General features: G+C 40.6%; 1 protein-coding gene across 2 annotated transcripts; it reads left to right on the top strand.

The window, feature by feature from the left end:
- The first annotated feature begins 3,889 nt into the window (after positions 1 to 3,889).
- Positions 3,890 to 13,067, top strand: LOC143764409 (nicotinamide N-methyltransferase-like). 2 transcript variants are annotated; one of them, XM_077249934.1, is made up of 4 exons: positions 3,890 to 4,065; positions 6,549 to 6,731; positions 8,718 to 8,898; positions 12,482 to 13,067. In XM_077249934.1, exons 2-4 carry the CDS (start codon positions 6,581 to 6,583, stop codon positions 12,909 to 12,911), a joined length of 762 nt encoding a protein of 253 aa, XP_077106049.1. In that variant the 5' UTR covers positions 3,890 to 4,065; positions 6,549 to 6,580; the 3' UTR covers positions 12,912 to 13,067. The 2 variants fall into 2 exon arrangements, with proteins under 2 accessions (XP_077106049.1, XP_077106048.1); XM_077249933.1 differs by having other exon boundaries at positions 8,718 to 8,925.
- The last annotated feature ends 711 nt before the right edge of the window (positions 13,068 to 13,778 follow it).

Genomic DNA, 13,778 nt, shown 5'->3' with positions numbered 1-13,778 from the left:
AATGATCCTTGATGTTCCTTCAATCAATTTAGCTAGTTCCGGATCCTCTCTCAGAATGGGCCAATGGCGGTTCATGATGTCACCCATGTCCCTCCATCTGCTGTGATAATTGGTAATGATCCGTAATTGTGGTTCTTCTTTCCCTTGTATCCGATCATGAAGAAGACTATTCCGACTCCTATCCTTAGCTTGTTGGTATCCTTTTTCAACATCACCCAACATGTAGCCTCGATGGAGAAATCACTGTTTCAAGTCACGAGCTTGATTTTCAAACTCCTCCTCAGAGTCACATATCCTCCTGGCTCTAATAAACTGTCCCTTCGGGATTGCTTTAATGGTATGTCTTGGGTGCGCAGATCTTGCATGCAACAATGAGTTGGTACTTGTTTCCTTGCGGTAAATGGTACTGTGAATGTTGCCCAATTGATCAACAGAGAGTTGTAAATCCAAAAAATCTATTTTATTCTCCTCCACTTTAAACGTAAACTTAATATTCCAATCATTGGCATTGAGATATGTCAGAAAATCCTCCAGTTCAATTCTACTCCCCTGCCAAATAATAAGCACATCATCAATGAAGCGCATCCAACTCAATATGCTAGGCCCCAATGTATCAGATGAAAATGACAACATATATTCTCTCTCCCAATGGCCCATAAATAAGTTAGCGTATGAGGGCGCAAAACACGCCCCCATTGCCACTCCCCGTTTCTGGTTAAAATAACGGTCCTTAAAGGTAAAGTAATTGTGCGTAAGTGCATAGTCCAATAATTCCAATAAAAGTTCCAACAGATCCGAATCCATGCCCTTATTCAACAGGAAAAATCTGACAGCCGCAATACCCTTCTGATGTTCAATACAGGTGTATAGCGATTCTACATCGCCTGAAATGAACAGCATATCTGGTTCAAAGGTGATACCCTGTATCCTCCTTAGTACATCACCAGAGTCCTTGATGTACGATGGTAATTCAAACACACATGGTTTTAAATAGTAATCCAAAAAACGGGAGATCATCTCATTCAACCCCCCACACCCGGAGACAATAGGTCTACCGGGTGGGTTTGAAAGACTTTTGTGGACCTTGGGTAGAAAATATATGGTTGGAACCACCGGATGAATAACCCGTAGTCCCTCCCATACTGTTTTAGTAATGCAACCATTCTCAAGTGCAGTATCAAGGATATGAAACAGTTGTGTCTGAAAGGTGGGTGTGGGGTCCGATGATAGTTTCTGATAACAAGTATCATCATTTAACTGTTTAAAGGCCTCCTTCTCATATAATTGTACCGGCCATACCACCACATTACCACCTTTATCAGCCGGTTTGAATACCACCTGTTTCATATCCTTGAGTTCCTGTAAGGCCCTCCGTTGGATGGGAGTCAGATTATCATATGGTCTTTTAGTCTGCAGCTGATATAACTCACTGCAAACCATTCTCACAAAAACCTCAATAGAGGAATTCAAAGTTAATGGTGGAAATGTCTTGGATCTCTTCTTAATAAAATCAGGAAACTTACCCTGTTCTGACTCTTGTTGTTCCAGAAGGAGGCTCTCTAATACCCGGAGCGCTTCCAGTTCCACCTCTGTTGAAAAAGGGGCAGTATTTTTACTATGAAACTTCCTCAGAATCAGTTTACGAGCAAATAAAAAGACATCCTTAGGGTACCGTCACACAGTGCAATTTTGATCGCTACGACGGTACGATTCGTGACGTTCTAGGGATATCGTTACGATATCGCAGTGTCTGACACGCAGCAGCGATCAGGGATCCTGCTGAGAATCGTACGTCGTAGCAGATCGTTTGGAACTTTCTTTCGTCGCTTGATCACCCGCTGACATCGCTGGATCGTTGTGTGTGACAGCGATCCAGCGATGCGTTCGCTGGTAACCAGGGTAAACATCGGGTAACTAAGCGCAGAGCCGCGCTTAGTAACCCGATGTTTACCGTGGTTACCAGCGTAAAAGTAAAAAAAAAAAAACCGTACATGCTCACCATCTGATGTCCGTCCGGTCCCTTGCCGTCCGCTTCCCGCTCTGACTGTCTGCCGGCCGGAAAGTGAGAGCAGATCACAGCGGTGACGTCACCGCTGCACTCTGCTCTCACTGTACGGCCGGATCTGTCAGAGCAGGAAGCGGACGGCAAGGGACCGGACGGACATCAGATGGTGAGCATGTACGGTTTGTTTTTTTTTACTTTTACGCTGGTAACCAGGGTAAACATCGGGTTACTAAGCGCGGCCCTGCGCTTAGTTACCCGATGTTTACCCTGGTTACCCGGGGACTTCGGCATCGCTCCAGCGCCGTGATTGCAACGTGTGACCGCAGTCTACGACGCTGGAGCGATAATCATACGATCGCTGCGACGTCACGGATCGTGCCGTCGTAGCGATCAAAATTGCACTGTGTGACGGTACCCTTAATAGCCTCAAAGGTGTCAAAATTAGCAGTTGGACAAAATGTCAGGCCTAAAGACAATACAGATTGCTGGGCTGATGTGAGAACAATATCAGATAGGTTAATTACCTTAAGCTCATTGCCTTGCTTAGAATCCTGATATTTATTTTTCTTGTTCTATCCACTGGTCTTTTGACGAGTATTATAACGTCTTAAATCCATAGCCGGTTCTCCAATGCTAGCACTAGCTGACATATGTGAAGAGCTACTCGAGACGGAAGTGACAGAATTTGTACGGGAACGATTTTGCTGTGTTTTCCACCTATATACTCTCTTGGTGTCATAATCGACCTGATCACGTTGAAATTTCTGCATTTTTGATTTTTTCAGATCTTCCTCCCATCTAGTATAGCTCTTGTTAAGATCCTCCTCAAAGGTACTAAGTTCAGAGCCTGTTAAGTTATTCTTCAATTTCTCCTGTAAAGGTTGTATTTGACCCTCCAGAGCCTCCAATTTCTTCTGATCAAACAAAATCAATAGTTCTAAAAAAACCTTTGAACATTTATCACACGCCTCTTCCCATTTCTGTATAATGACCAAATCCTCAATAGGGAATGAGGGAAAGACCTGGACTCGTAGTCCTCGTGGAACCAGTCCACGCTGTAAATACTGCTCCAAAGTCTTACAGTTCCACCACGTCTTAGTTCGTTTGAACAATAAATCCCTCAACCGCTGACCATCAGCCTCCATGCCATCACTAATCTCTCTAGTTTTATCAGTATTACTTCCAAACATAGTAGATAATTGCGTAAGCCAGTTGGTATCCCGACTTCTATAGTCCATTGTCAGTAAGGTTCCTCCTATAAAACAGAATATACTTTAAACCAAAAAAATAGGAGCAATAATTAGAACCGATCACAAATTCATAGTAAAAATCAAGCAGACAACTGAACTCATGAAAAAAGAAATCCACTTGAAAAAGACATATATATGAACAAATAAAAAATAAATAAACCAAAAATCAACACATCTACATTGCTGAGCTCTGCTACATCAAAAAAGTGAGTCATCTCTACTACATCACTACATTGGCTCTCCTACCAACCCAACTTTCCTATATCGCTGGGCTTTGCTACGGTGAGTCCTCAAACATACTCAAATCTGCTACATTGCTGGGCTCTGCTACAGGTGTGAAGATAAAGTGATGGAAACAAAAGGTACCTGAAGGCATTTCTCTGCCACATGAGAAAAATAAAAGTATTATAAATGGAATCTTTTGCAATAAGGCCCTGAAGCTTCAAATTACAACTCTGACTGCAATATTAGACTGATCACAGAACATTCTGTAAGTTGCGTGACCGAATAAAAATTATTTTCTGAAATGACAGTCATAATTCATTGTCTAAGTTTGGATACATTTATGAAATATGTAAAATGTTGGCACTGTAACAAGATTCTAATATCGCATGTATAGACGTAAAACTGCATTTTTTCTTCAAAAATCATGAGAACTGTAAACAAAGGAATCCATAACACACTTTTCAAGAGAAATTTTTGCTCACAGCACCATCACATATTTGAGTCACCAAATTATAAAAGGCAAAGAAAAACTTGAGAAAATTTACAATTAAACCTACCCACATCGGAGAAAGCCGAGGAGCAGAGGTAAGAGACTCTGACACTTTTTACCTTTTTATGATTTGATTTTAATGTACCAACTAATAAAAAAAAGCAAGAGGAGAAATGCCTATATAAAGTAGGAAAAAGGATGGAATGAAGTTAGGAACCTTAACATCTGAGATTATTGTATGTGTCAAAATATTGTCAAACTTTTTTTCTTATCATGATCCAGTTTACTTCCTAATCGGTTATGTCAACTCAATCTTCTTTGGTGAGAGTTTTGGAAAAAAATCTATATTTGGTCACTGGCTTTAGAATGCCCTGTAGGGACTAAGTACAGGTGATTTTTGACATTTGTCACAGTATCTACGACATAGAAATAATCCAACAACTATAGGTTGATCATACAGATCGCATGGAGCCCAACTTATTACACCCATGAAAAAAAATCAAAGCGATGTGCAAAAGTTCTAAAAGGAATCATTTCTATAGTTTGCCTTCAGCAGGATGGGGGAATTACTACCGGAAGGGGTTCAGGATGGGGGGACATATATTACTGGAAGGAGAGAGTATGGGAACATTACACCAGGATGAGGGACATTAACACAGGAAGGAGCCTAGGACATTATTACTGAAAGGGGTTGAGGATAAGGAACATTATTACTGCAAAGGACACAGGATGGGGACATTATTACTGGAAAGGGTACAGGATGGAGAACATTATTACTGGAAAGGGCACAGGATTGAAGACATTTTTACTGGAAAGGTCCAGGATAGGGGACATTATTACTGGAAGGGGTCCAAGATAGGGGACAATATTACTGGAAGGGGTCCAGTATAAGGGACATTATTACTGGAAGGGGTCCAGGATTGGGGACATTGTTTCTGGACAGAACTCAGGATGGGCAACATTATTACTGGAAGGGGCCCAGGATGTTGGACATTATTACTGAAAGGGGTTGAGGATGGTGAGCATTATTGCTGGAAGGGGTCCAGGATAGGGGACATTATAACTGGAAATAACACAGGAAGAGGGACATTATTACTGGAAAGGGCACAGAATGGGGGGCATTATTATAGGAAGGGGCTCAGGATGGAGTACATTAGTGCAGAGCAATGTGAAAATGGATGCGATCATGTTCTGCCTTATGTCACTTTTTACCCACGTCAGAGTTCACACTGAATTTTTGTAGATGCTTTTTGAGCAGAACATTAACAAAAACGCTCTAAATCCTCCACAAAACTCCAAAACTTGAAAGTTTTCGCTCACTGCCTATGTAGACATTTAGTTTTTCAAGAAGTCTTTGGAGAAGAAAGTGGCATTGTGCACAGGTTCTTTTTGCTTAGTGTTTTTTAGAGTAAACTGAGTAGAACCTCTAAGTTCTTGAGGAGATTTGAATTCTTAGGAGGATTTTAAGAGTTTTCTCTCAAAACAACTCTGTGTGCACTTAACTACTGAGCGGAAACTGAGCAGAAACTCAGAAACTGCTCAGAATTCTTAGTTTGCTGTAAGAAAAAAATTGCAAAAAGATTCCATTTGCACATACCCAAAGGCTGCAAAAAAACTCTATAAAACACTTCAAGAAGAAAAACTCCTCCAAAAAACTTCCCTAAGAAGGAGCAATTCAACTTGAAAACTCATGGCATCTTACCAGATGAAAAAAAACTTGCTGTGAATATATCATTTTAGGCTACGTTCCCACGATGAGTTTTTGGCGAGTTTTTACGCTGCTTTTTTAAAAAATGCAAGTAACCTATTTTACTTAATGAGTACATAAACGGTGCATAGAATCTGCAACATCAAAAACTCTCCAAAACACTCAACGTGGAAACTTAGTCTTAAGGGGTTTTGAGCAGAAAGTGTGTGAAAACTCTCTAAATCCTTGTGAAAAGCTCAAAAGTCATCAAAAACTTTTTTGATTAATAAAATTCAGTAAAAAGTTCCATTGTAGACCTAAGGCTACGTTCACATATAGTTTTTTTTTAGTTTTTTTTATGGATCCTCTTCAAAATCCTCCAAACTAATTTCTTACAAAATCCTGGGAAAACTCTCTTAATATTTTTTTATGCAAAATCCACTGTCCTATTCATATGATGATATCTGTTTTTTAGCTTTTTTTCTCCTGAAAAGGTTTTAAAAACCTCCTGGAGTAAAAAAAAAAAAAGCTCATGTCACCTCTGTGAAGTGGGTCCTGAAGGAAACTTCTCCAAACTAGGGACTGTCCAATCAAAAGGTGGAAAAGAGGAAAAAATATCTTCCAAAAGGCTTCAAAACTATTTCAGGAATAATAAAACTTCTCCAAAGACTTCATAAAAAAGGAGACTTTCTTGAATCACTCTCTGCTTGAAAAACTTGTTTTTTTTTTGTCTCTTAAAAAGACTGTGTGCACAAAGCCTTACAAAGGTCCATATCATAAAAAGAAATGGTAAAAAAGTGAATGTGTAGAACGCTTTGGAATACGTTTATAGGCGGCTCTGATGGAAATGGTCTTTGATTGCCAATATATATAGAATTTTTTTACTATCAGTTCTAAAGCAGAGGATCTAAGGACAGAACATCATGGCCAACAATTACACCTCCCAGCAAACCTACATTGATCAATTTAACCCCAAAGATTACTTACAGACGTACTACGAGCCTAAGGAAGGAATGCTTTATGGAGAATGGACGGATTTTTTGTTAAGAAATCTACATGAAACTTTCACTAATGGTAAGTAAATATTTCATTTGTGTTCATTATTCTATGGAGGAGGAGGAGGTAAGCTGTGACATCATCTATTTTGAATGGTGGATCCTGTGTTATCTACTGTATATAGAGGTGTTATCAGCCATTGTACAGGAGGAGGAGGTGAGCTGTGACATCACCTATTGTGAATGGTGGATCCTGTGTTATCTACTGTATATAGAGGTGTTATCAGTCATTGTACAGAAGGAGGAGGTGAGCTGTGACATCATCTATTTTGAATGGTGGATCCTGTGTTATCTACTGTATACAGAGGTGTTATCAGTCATTGTACAGGAGGAGGAGGTGAGCTGTGACATCACCTATTGTGAATGGTGGATCCTGTGTTATCTACTGTATACAGAGGTGTTATCAGTCATTGTACAGGAGGAGGAGGTGAGCTGTGACATCACCTATTGTGAATGGTGGATCCTGTGTTATCTACTGTATATAGAGGTGTTATCAGTCATTGTACAGGAGGAGGAGGTGAGCTGTGACATCACCTATTGTGAATGATGGATCCTGTGTTATCTACTGTATATAGAGGTGTTATCAGTCATTGTACAGGAGAAGGAGGTGAGCTGTGACATCACCTATTGTGAGTGGTGGATCCTGTGTTATTTACTGTATACAGAGGTGTTATCAGTCATTGTACAGGAGGAGGAGGTGAGCTGTGGCATCACCTATTGTGAATGGTGGATCCTGTGTTATCTACTGTATATAGAGGTGTTATCAGTCATTATACAGGAGGAGGTGAGCTGTGATATCACCTATTGTGAATGGTGGATCCTGGGTTATCAGCTGTATAAAGAGGTGTTCCCTTTCATTGTAATCTTGCCTGTGATGGCAATGAGACTGCTGAAAAGTCTTCTGTACAGAACAGGAAATATGAGTCTAGCTTTAGGCCTAATGACAATTATAAAAAATTGCAAGATTTCCAAAAAACATTATCGCAAACTTAAAAAATACTTATAGAATAAAAACGCGATTTAAACAATACATCATATTATGATGAACACCTTCCCTTCAAAGAAGACAGGATTTTGCAGTGTTCTTACGCATATCCACATAGTTCCAGTTGTGCGTTACATGGGCAATATTATAGGGATGCCCAAATATGATGCCCGTCTGTGCTTGTTGGAACACTCGGATGAAAACCGTAGGCATCAATATGGCGCCGGTCCCCAATTGCTATAAGACGCTTTGATTTATGGCTGGAGGGAGGTTTGTGCATGAAGCTACAATCTCAGTGCACTAAAGTTATGCAACTTGGAGGGCGGCCAACATCCAGACTCTCCTAACCGTATTCAATAGGGTTCAGCTCAGGTCGCTACTCCTGTTGATTATGTTCTGCCATGGTGAACTCAGAAAACCTTTTTCTATTGACTTATTCCTGTGATAGGTAAATAAAAAAAGAACTAAAGGTATAAAGGTAAAATCTTTCATCTGAGACACAGAAATAAAAGCAGTTGATCTTTAAAAATGGCGTGTCACGACTTGGTTTCCAAAAATCATGTTTTCCTATACGAACCCACTAAACCTTAGACTTCTTTTACACTTTACCGGCTGTATCGCCGCAATTTTCACGGTCTGCCGCAATAACGGACCGTAAAAAAATGTTTTTCAGGTTTCCAATACTATGGCAATAGTATTGGGAAAAAAATGGCGTTCCACAAAACCGTAAGTCACGGTGCACCACAAAAAAACAAGCTTCCTCTATTTTTGCGGCCCTATTGATTTTCAATGGGGGGCCATGTCTGTAAGCCGTGAAAAAGATCTAGCAGGCTCGATCTTTTTTAATGGCCGTAAATACGGCCCTCGCGGCCATACAGCCCACCGTGAAATTATTGCGGCCCGTTTTTGCATCCCCAAGGAAATCAATTGGGGCCGCAAAACAACAGTACGTATAAAAGAAGCCTTAGTTAGGATTGGCGTGTTATTTCTGATATTTTATATGTTGTGTAATTATATAAGGTGGAGTAAGCGGGGACACTCTTCTTGATTTTGGCACTGGACCCACCATTTATCAACTTCTCTCTGCTTGCGAAGTGTTCGATAAAATCATCGTCTCCGATTTTCTTGAGCAAAATCGTGTTGAATTCCAAAAATGGTTGAAAAAGGATCCGGATGCTTTTGATTGGACTCACATCATCAAGTATGTATGTGATCTGGAAGGAAACAAGTAAGTTTACAACAATTTGATACACAAGAAATAATGTTAACAAATAGAATGTCTGGAACAATGTATCACTTCAATACACACTGAGGTTTGTGCAGGGCTCGTGCTAATAATCGGCAGCCAACCTGATCACCCTGAGCTTTTGTATTTAATATTTGCACCATATTGATCTTTTCCTTTTCACCTGCTTTATATGTTGATCTGAGTTATTTTATTATTTTTATTTCATCATTATGGGCATGATTTAGCGTTTACATCTATATTCGCTTAATTCATCATTTGTGAATTTTCGAAAAGTCACTTTTTTTATGCATTTGTACTCCAGTTGTGCACTTGGAGTGATTTTATGTGCCTAAGAAAATTTTGCATAATTTTTTTGTGGAATTTTGTAAAACATTTGATTTTTTTTAGCTAAAAAGATGCCAAATAAAGGCGAAATTAAAGATTAGTTTTGACTTCGTTCAGAATTCATAAGACATGTGGAAAATTTTGATGAATTTGGTGCAAAAAAAATAGGTACAAACATCACAAGATAAAAAAACTAAAAGTGACCTAAAGAAAATTGCAATTGATGAGCAGGGGGCCCTAGTGTTAGGGAACATGATCTTTTAGGTACTTTCACAAGTCTTTGAAAGAAATCGGCAGGGAAGTTGTTCCAAACATCTTGGAGAACTGACCTCAGATCTTCTGTGTATGAGGCTTGTGCAAATCCTTCTGTCTCTTCATCTATTCCCAGACCGACTGGATGATGACTTTCAGGACTCTTTGTTCTTCTTTACCATCTATACAGTTCTTAATAACATTGGCTGGATGTTTTTGGTCTTTCTTCGGCTGCAGAATAAATGGGACCTGAGGTCTCCATGATGATATTTCATGATGGATAAGTATCTGCCTGTATTTATCAGCATTAAAGACACCAATAATCCTGAACAAAGCCCCAACTTCTGAAAATGAAATGCAGCCCCAATCTTGCAGGACCTTCCACCATGCTTCCCTGCTCCTGCAGAACCTCATTATTATGTCGCACTCCAGCTCTTTAGCCAAATTTGCTGCCTCCTGTTACAGCCAAATATTTAATATTTTTAGTCCAGAACACCTGTTGTCATTTTTCTGCACTTCAGTTCCTGTATTTTCTTGCATAGTTGAGTCACTTGGCCTTATTTCCACATAGAAGGTATGAGCTTTGGCCAAAATTCTTTCATAAAGACACTCCTGGTCTGGATTTCTTTGAACAGTAGATGAAGGTAGGTGGGTCCCACTGGTTTCTGCCTGTTCTGAGCTGATTAAACAGAAAAAAGCTGGAGATACAACGAAAAGTACAATAGAGTCTTATCCATGGATTGGCAAGATTAAGGGTGCACATAGGTGGTCACCTGATGGGGTTGTGTAAGACACAACCACTGTAGAAGCATGAAATGTCAGCTGCAGCAAGCCCACTAGGGATATAGATAGCAAATGGAGCAGGAAAAATGTGGGTTAACTGCATAGCTGAGGACTAGTAGAAGGATTCAGGAGATCAAAGAATATTAATGCGGTTTATTTGACAACGCATTTGAAAATCATCTGACTTCTTCATCAGGACAAACCACACATATACCAAATTGCAACCATATATGTGTGGTTTTTCCCTATGAAGAAGTCTGATGATTTTGAAACGCGTTGACAAATAAACCGCATTAATATTCTTTGGTCTCCTGGATCCTTCTACTATTCATCAGCATTGCAGTTAACCCACATTTTTCCTGCTCCATTTTAGTTGTGAGCTGATGGCACTGCTGGACATCTTCCAATTTCCAAGGGAAGTAACATGATGTGACTTTCATCTGCTGCACTAAAGGTACCTTCACACTAAGCGACTTTACAACGATAACGATAGCGATCTGTGACGTTGCAGTGTCCTGGCTAGCGATATCGTTGTGTTTGACACGCAGCAGCGATCAGGATCCCGCTGTGAGATCGCTGGTCGTTGCTGAAAGTCCAGAACTTTATTTTGTCGCTGGATCTCCCGCTGACATCGCTGAATCGGTGTGTGACACCGATCCAGCGATGTCTTCACTGGTAACCAGGGTAAATATTGGGTTACTAAGCGCAGGGCCGCGCTTAGTAACCCGATGTTTACCCTGGTTACCATTGTAAAAAAAAAAAACCACATACTCACATTCCGGTGCCCGGCGTCCGCTTCCCTGCACTCCTCCTGCATCCTGTGTAAGTGCCGGCCGTAAAGGGGAGAGAGAGAGAGAGAGAGAGAGAGAGAGAGAGAGAGAGAGAGAGAGAGAGAGAGAGAGAGAGAGAGAGAGAGAGAGAGAGAGAGAGAGAGAGAGAGAGAGAGAGAGAGAGAGAGAGAGAGAGAGAGAGAGAGAGAGAGAGAGAGAGAGAGAGAGAGAGAGAGAGAGAGAGAGAGAGAGAAATAATTTCATTGACATACATTGGGTTTCGTGTTCCGGGTGGGTTTCACAAAACCCACCTCGATCCTAAAAAAGCTAGGGTCGCTCAACCCTACTGCCCATTGCTTGGTGTCCTCAAAGCTGAGAACTACAAGGAGATACTTATCCATCATGAAATATCATCAAGGAGGCGTTGAGTTGGTTCCAAATTTAAGGTACCGTCACACAGTGGCATTTTCATCGCTACAACGGCACGATTCGTGCCGGCCGGAAAGTGAGAGCAGATCACAGCGGTGACGTCACCGCTGCACTCTGCTCTCACTGTACGGCGGCACTCAGTCAGAGCGGGAAGCAGACGGCAAGGGACCTGACGGACATCAGATGGTGAGTATGTACGGTTTGTTTGTTTTTACTTTTACGCTGGTAACCACGGTAAACATCGGGTTACTAAGCGCGGCCCTGCGCTTAGTAACCCGATGTTTACCCTGGTTACCAGCGAACCTCGGCATCGTTGGTCGCTGGAGAGCGGTCTGTGTGACAGCTCCCCAGCGACCACACAACGACTTACCAACGATCACGGCCAGGTCGTATCGCAGGTCGTGATCGTTGGTAAATCGTATAGTGAGACGGTACCCTTATTCTGCAGCAGGAAAATGACCCTGAATATCCAGCCAGTGTCATTAAGAACGATCTTTAGCATAAAGAAGAATAAGGAGTCCTGGGCGTGGTGATCCAGCCCCATAGAGCCCTGATCTCACATCATCCAGTCTGTCTGGGATCAAGCGAACAGGGCAGGAAGGGAGTATTTGGTAAAATATCAGAACTTGTCTTTATTCCATCAAATATTAAAAAATTAAGGACAGGATGATCAGCAAGCGACGCGTTTCGAACACGGTTGTTCTTTATCAAGAGAATAGCAATCCAAGACTTTTGATATTTGTGGGTCATGTAGGAGATTTCTCATTGGGGCCCACAAGCTTCAAGTAACGCTACTTGAGTCAGAGGGGGGTTAGTTACAATTCGGGCACTTTCTTTGTAATGTCCTATTAGAACATATGGATGGACATTGACTACATGAGATAAACCCACTTAATCTCATATTTTGATCTGGTATCTCATATCACTTCTATAACATACAAGTTACACTATGTAACACTATTTTTTTCTGCTTGAAGGGAAGATTATGAGAAAAAGGCAGAAAAACTCCGCAGTAAGGTGAAAGAAGTCCTGAAATGTGACGCTCTGAAAAGGAACCCTTATGACCCTATCGTTGTGCCACCAGTGGATTGTCTCCTGTCTTGTCTTTGTCTTGAAGCTCCGTGTAAAGACATAAAGTCATTCTGTGAAGCTCTGAAAAACTTCAAAGACTTGATAAAACCAGGAGGTCACCTTTTAATTTCAAGTGTGTTGAATGCTACTTTTTATTATGTTGGTAAAACGTGTTTTGGTTCAATGACCACGAAGAAGGAAGATCTGGAGATGGCCTTCAAAGAAGCCGGCTACCAGATCGAAAAAGCCGTGTATGCTCCACGGATTGATAAGTCACAGATGGATATTTCTAACTACGATGCTCACTATTTTATTCTTGCACGTAAACCTAAGTAATACTAAATCTTCCACCGCCATTTTTTTGTAAATGCTATTACACAATATATCTGCATGTCTTAATTTGTATACGTAATTAAACATATTAGTAATTATGTGGTTTGGGTTGTGGCTGAAAAAAAATGAATAAAAATAAAAACATACTGGATACATTCAGATGAGTAAAATTCTCCACTTTTTCATACAACAGTGGATTTCATATGTGAATGTGATAATATGAGATGCGTCCATTGTATATCCTTATCCATTGATCTCAGTTGTGCCATCAGTTTCAGCTTTTATGTACTTCTGCATGTCATTTTCTTTGCTGTGTCTCTTTTGAACAGTTTTACTAGTGATAATACAATAATCCATCAATTTGCTAGTAGTATTCTGACTCCATAAGTGAGGGCGCTGAAACACCATTTCTATGCTGCCTCTTTCAACCATTACTCACACACAGTGATGTCTTCAAATAGCTTGAACTCGACTGTAGGAGGCACACATGAAGATTGGAGGTGGTTTGTTTTCCACCTGAATTCTTGTAGATATGCACACATACAGTAGGTAAAAAAGACTTTTCTGATCAGACCTACAACACATGGGCTTCTAAGATGGCTGATAGACAGTATTGAGGAAGAAGAATGGAGAAGAAGGGAGTGGTCACTGACATCACAGCTACATCAGAGACAGGGAGAGAGGAAAGACAAACTTCTAAAAAGTGCAAAGCTTATTGCACAGCAACAAAACAGCACAATATAACAACACAATGACAATACAATACTGTCTGTATGAGTCCCAGATTATGGGACATGACAAGTATCTTGCTACCATTAATAGTGTCTTGATTATTACCGCTTGTACTTAAACTGCATAGCAATATGACTG

This window comes from Ranitomeya variabilis, chromosome 4, assembly GCF_051348905.1.
Source record: "Ranitomeya variabilis isolate aRanVar5 chromosome 4, aRanVar5.hap1, whole genome shotgun sequence".
Taxonomy (NCBI): Eukaryota; Metazoa; Chordata; class Amphibia; order Anura; family Dendrobatidae; genus Ranitomeya; species Ranitomeya variabilis.
This window is presented reverse-complemented; position numbering and strand designations above follow the sequence as displayed.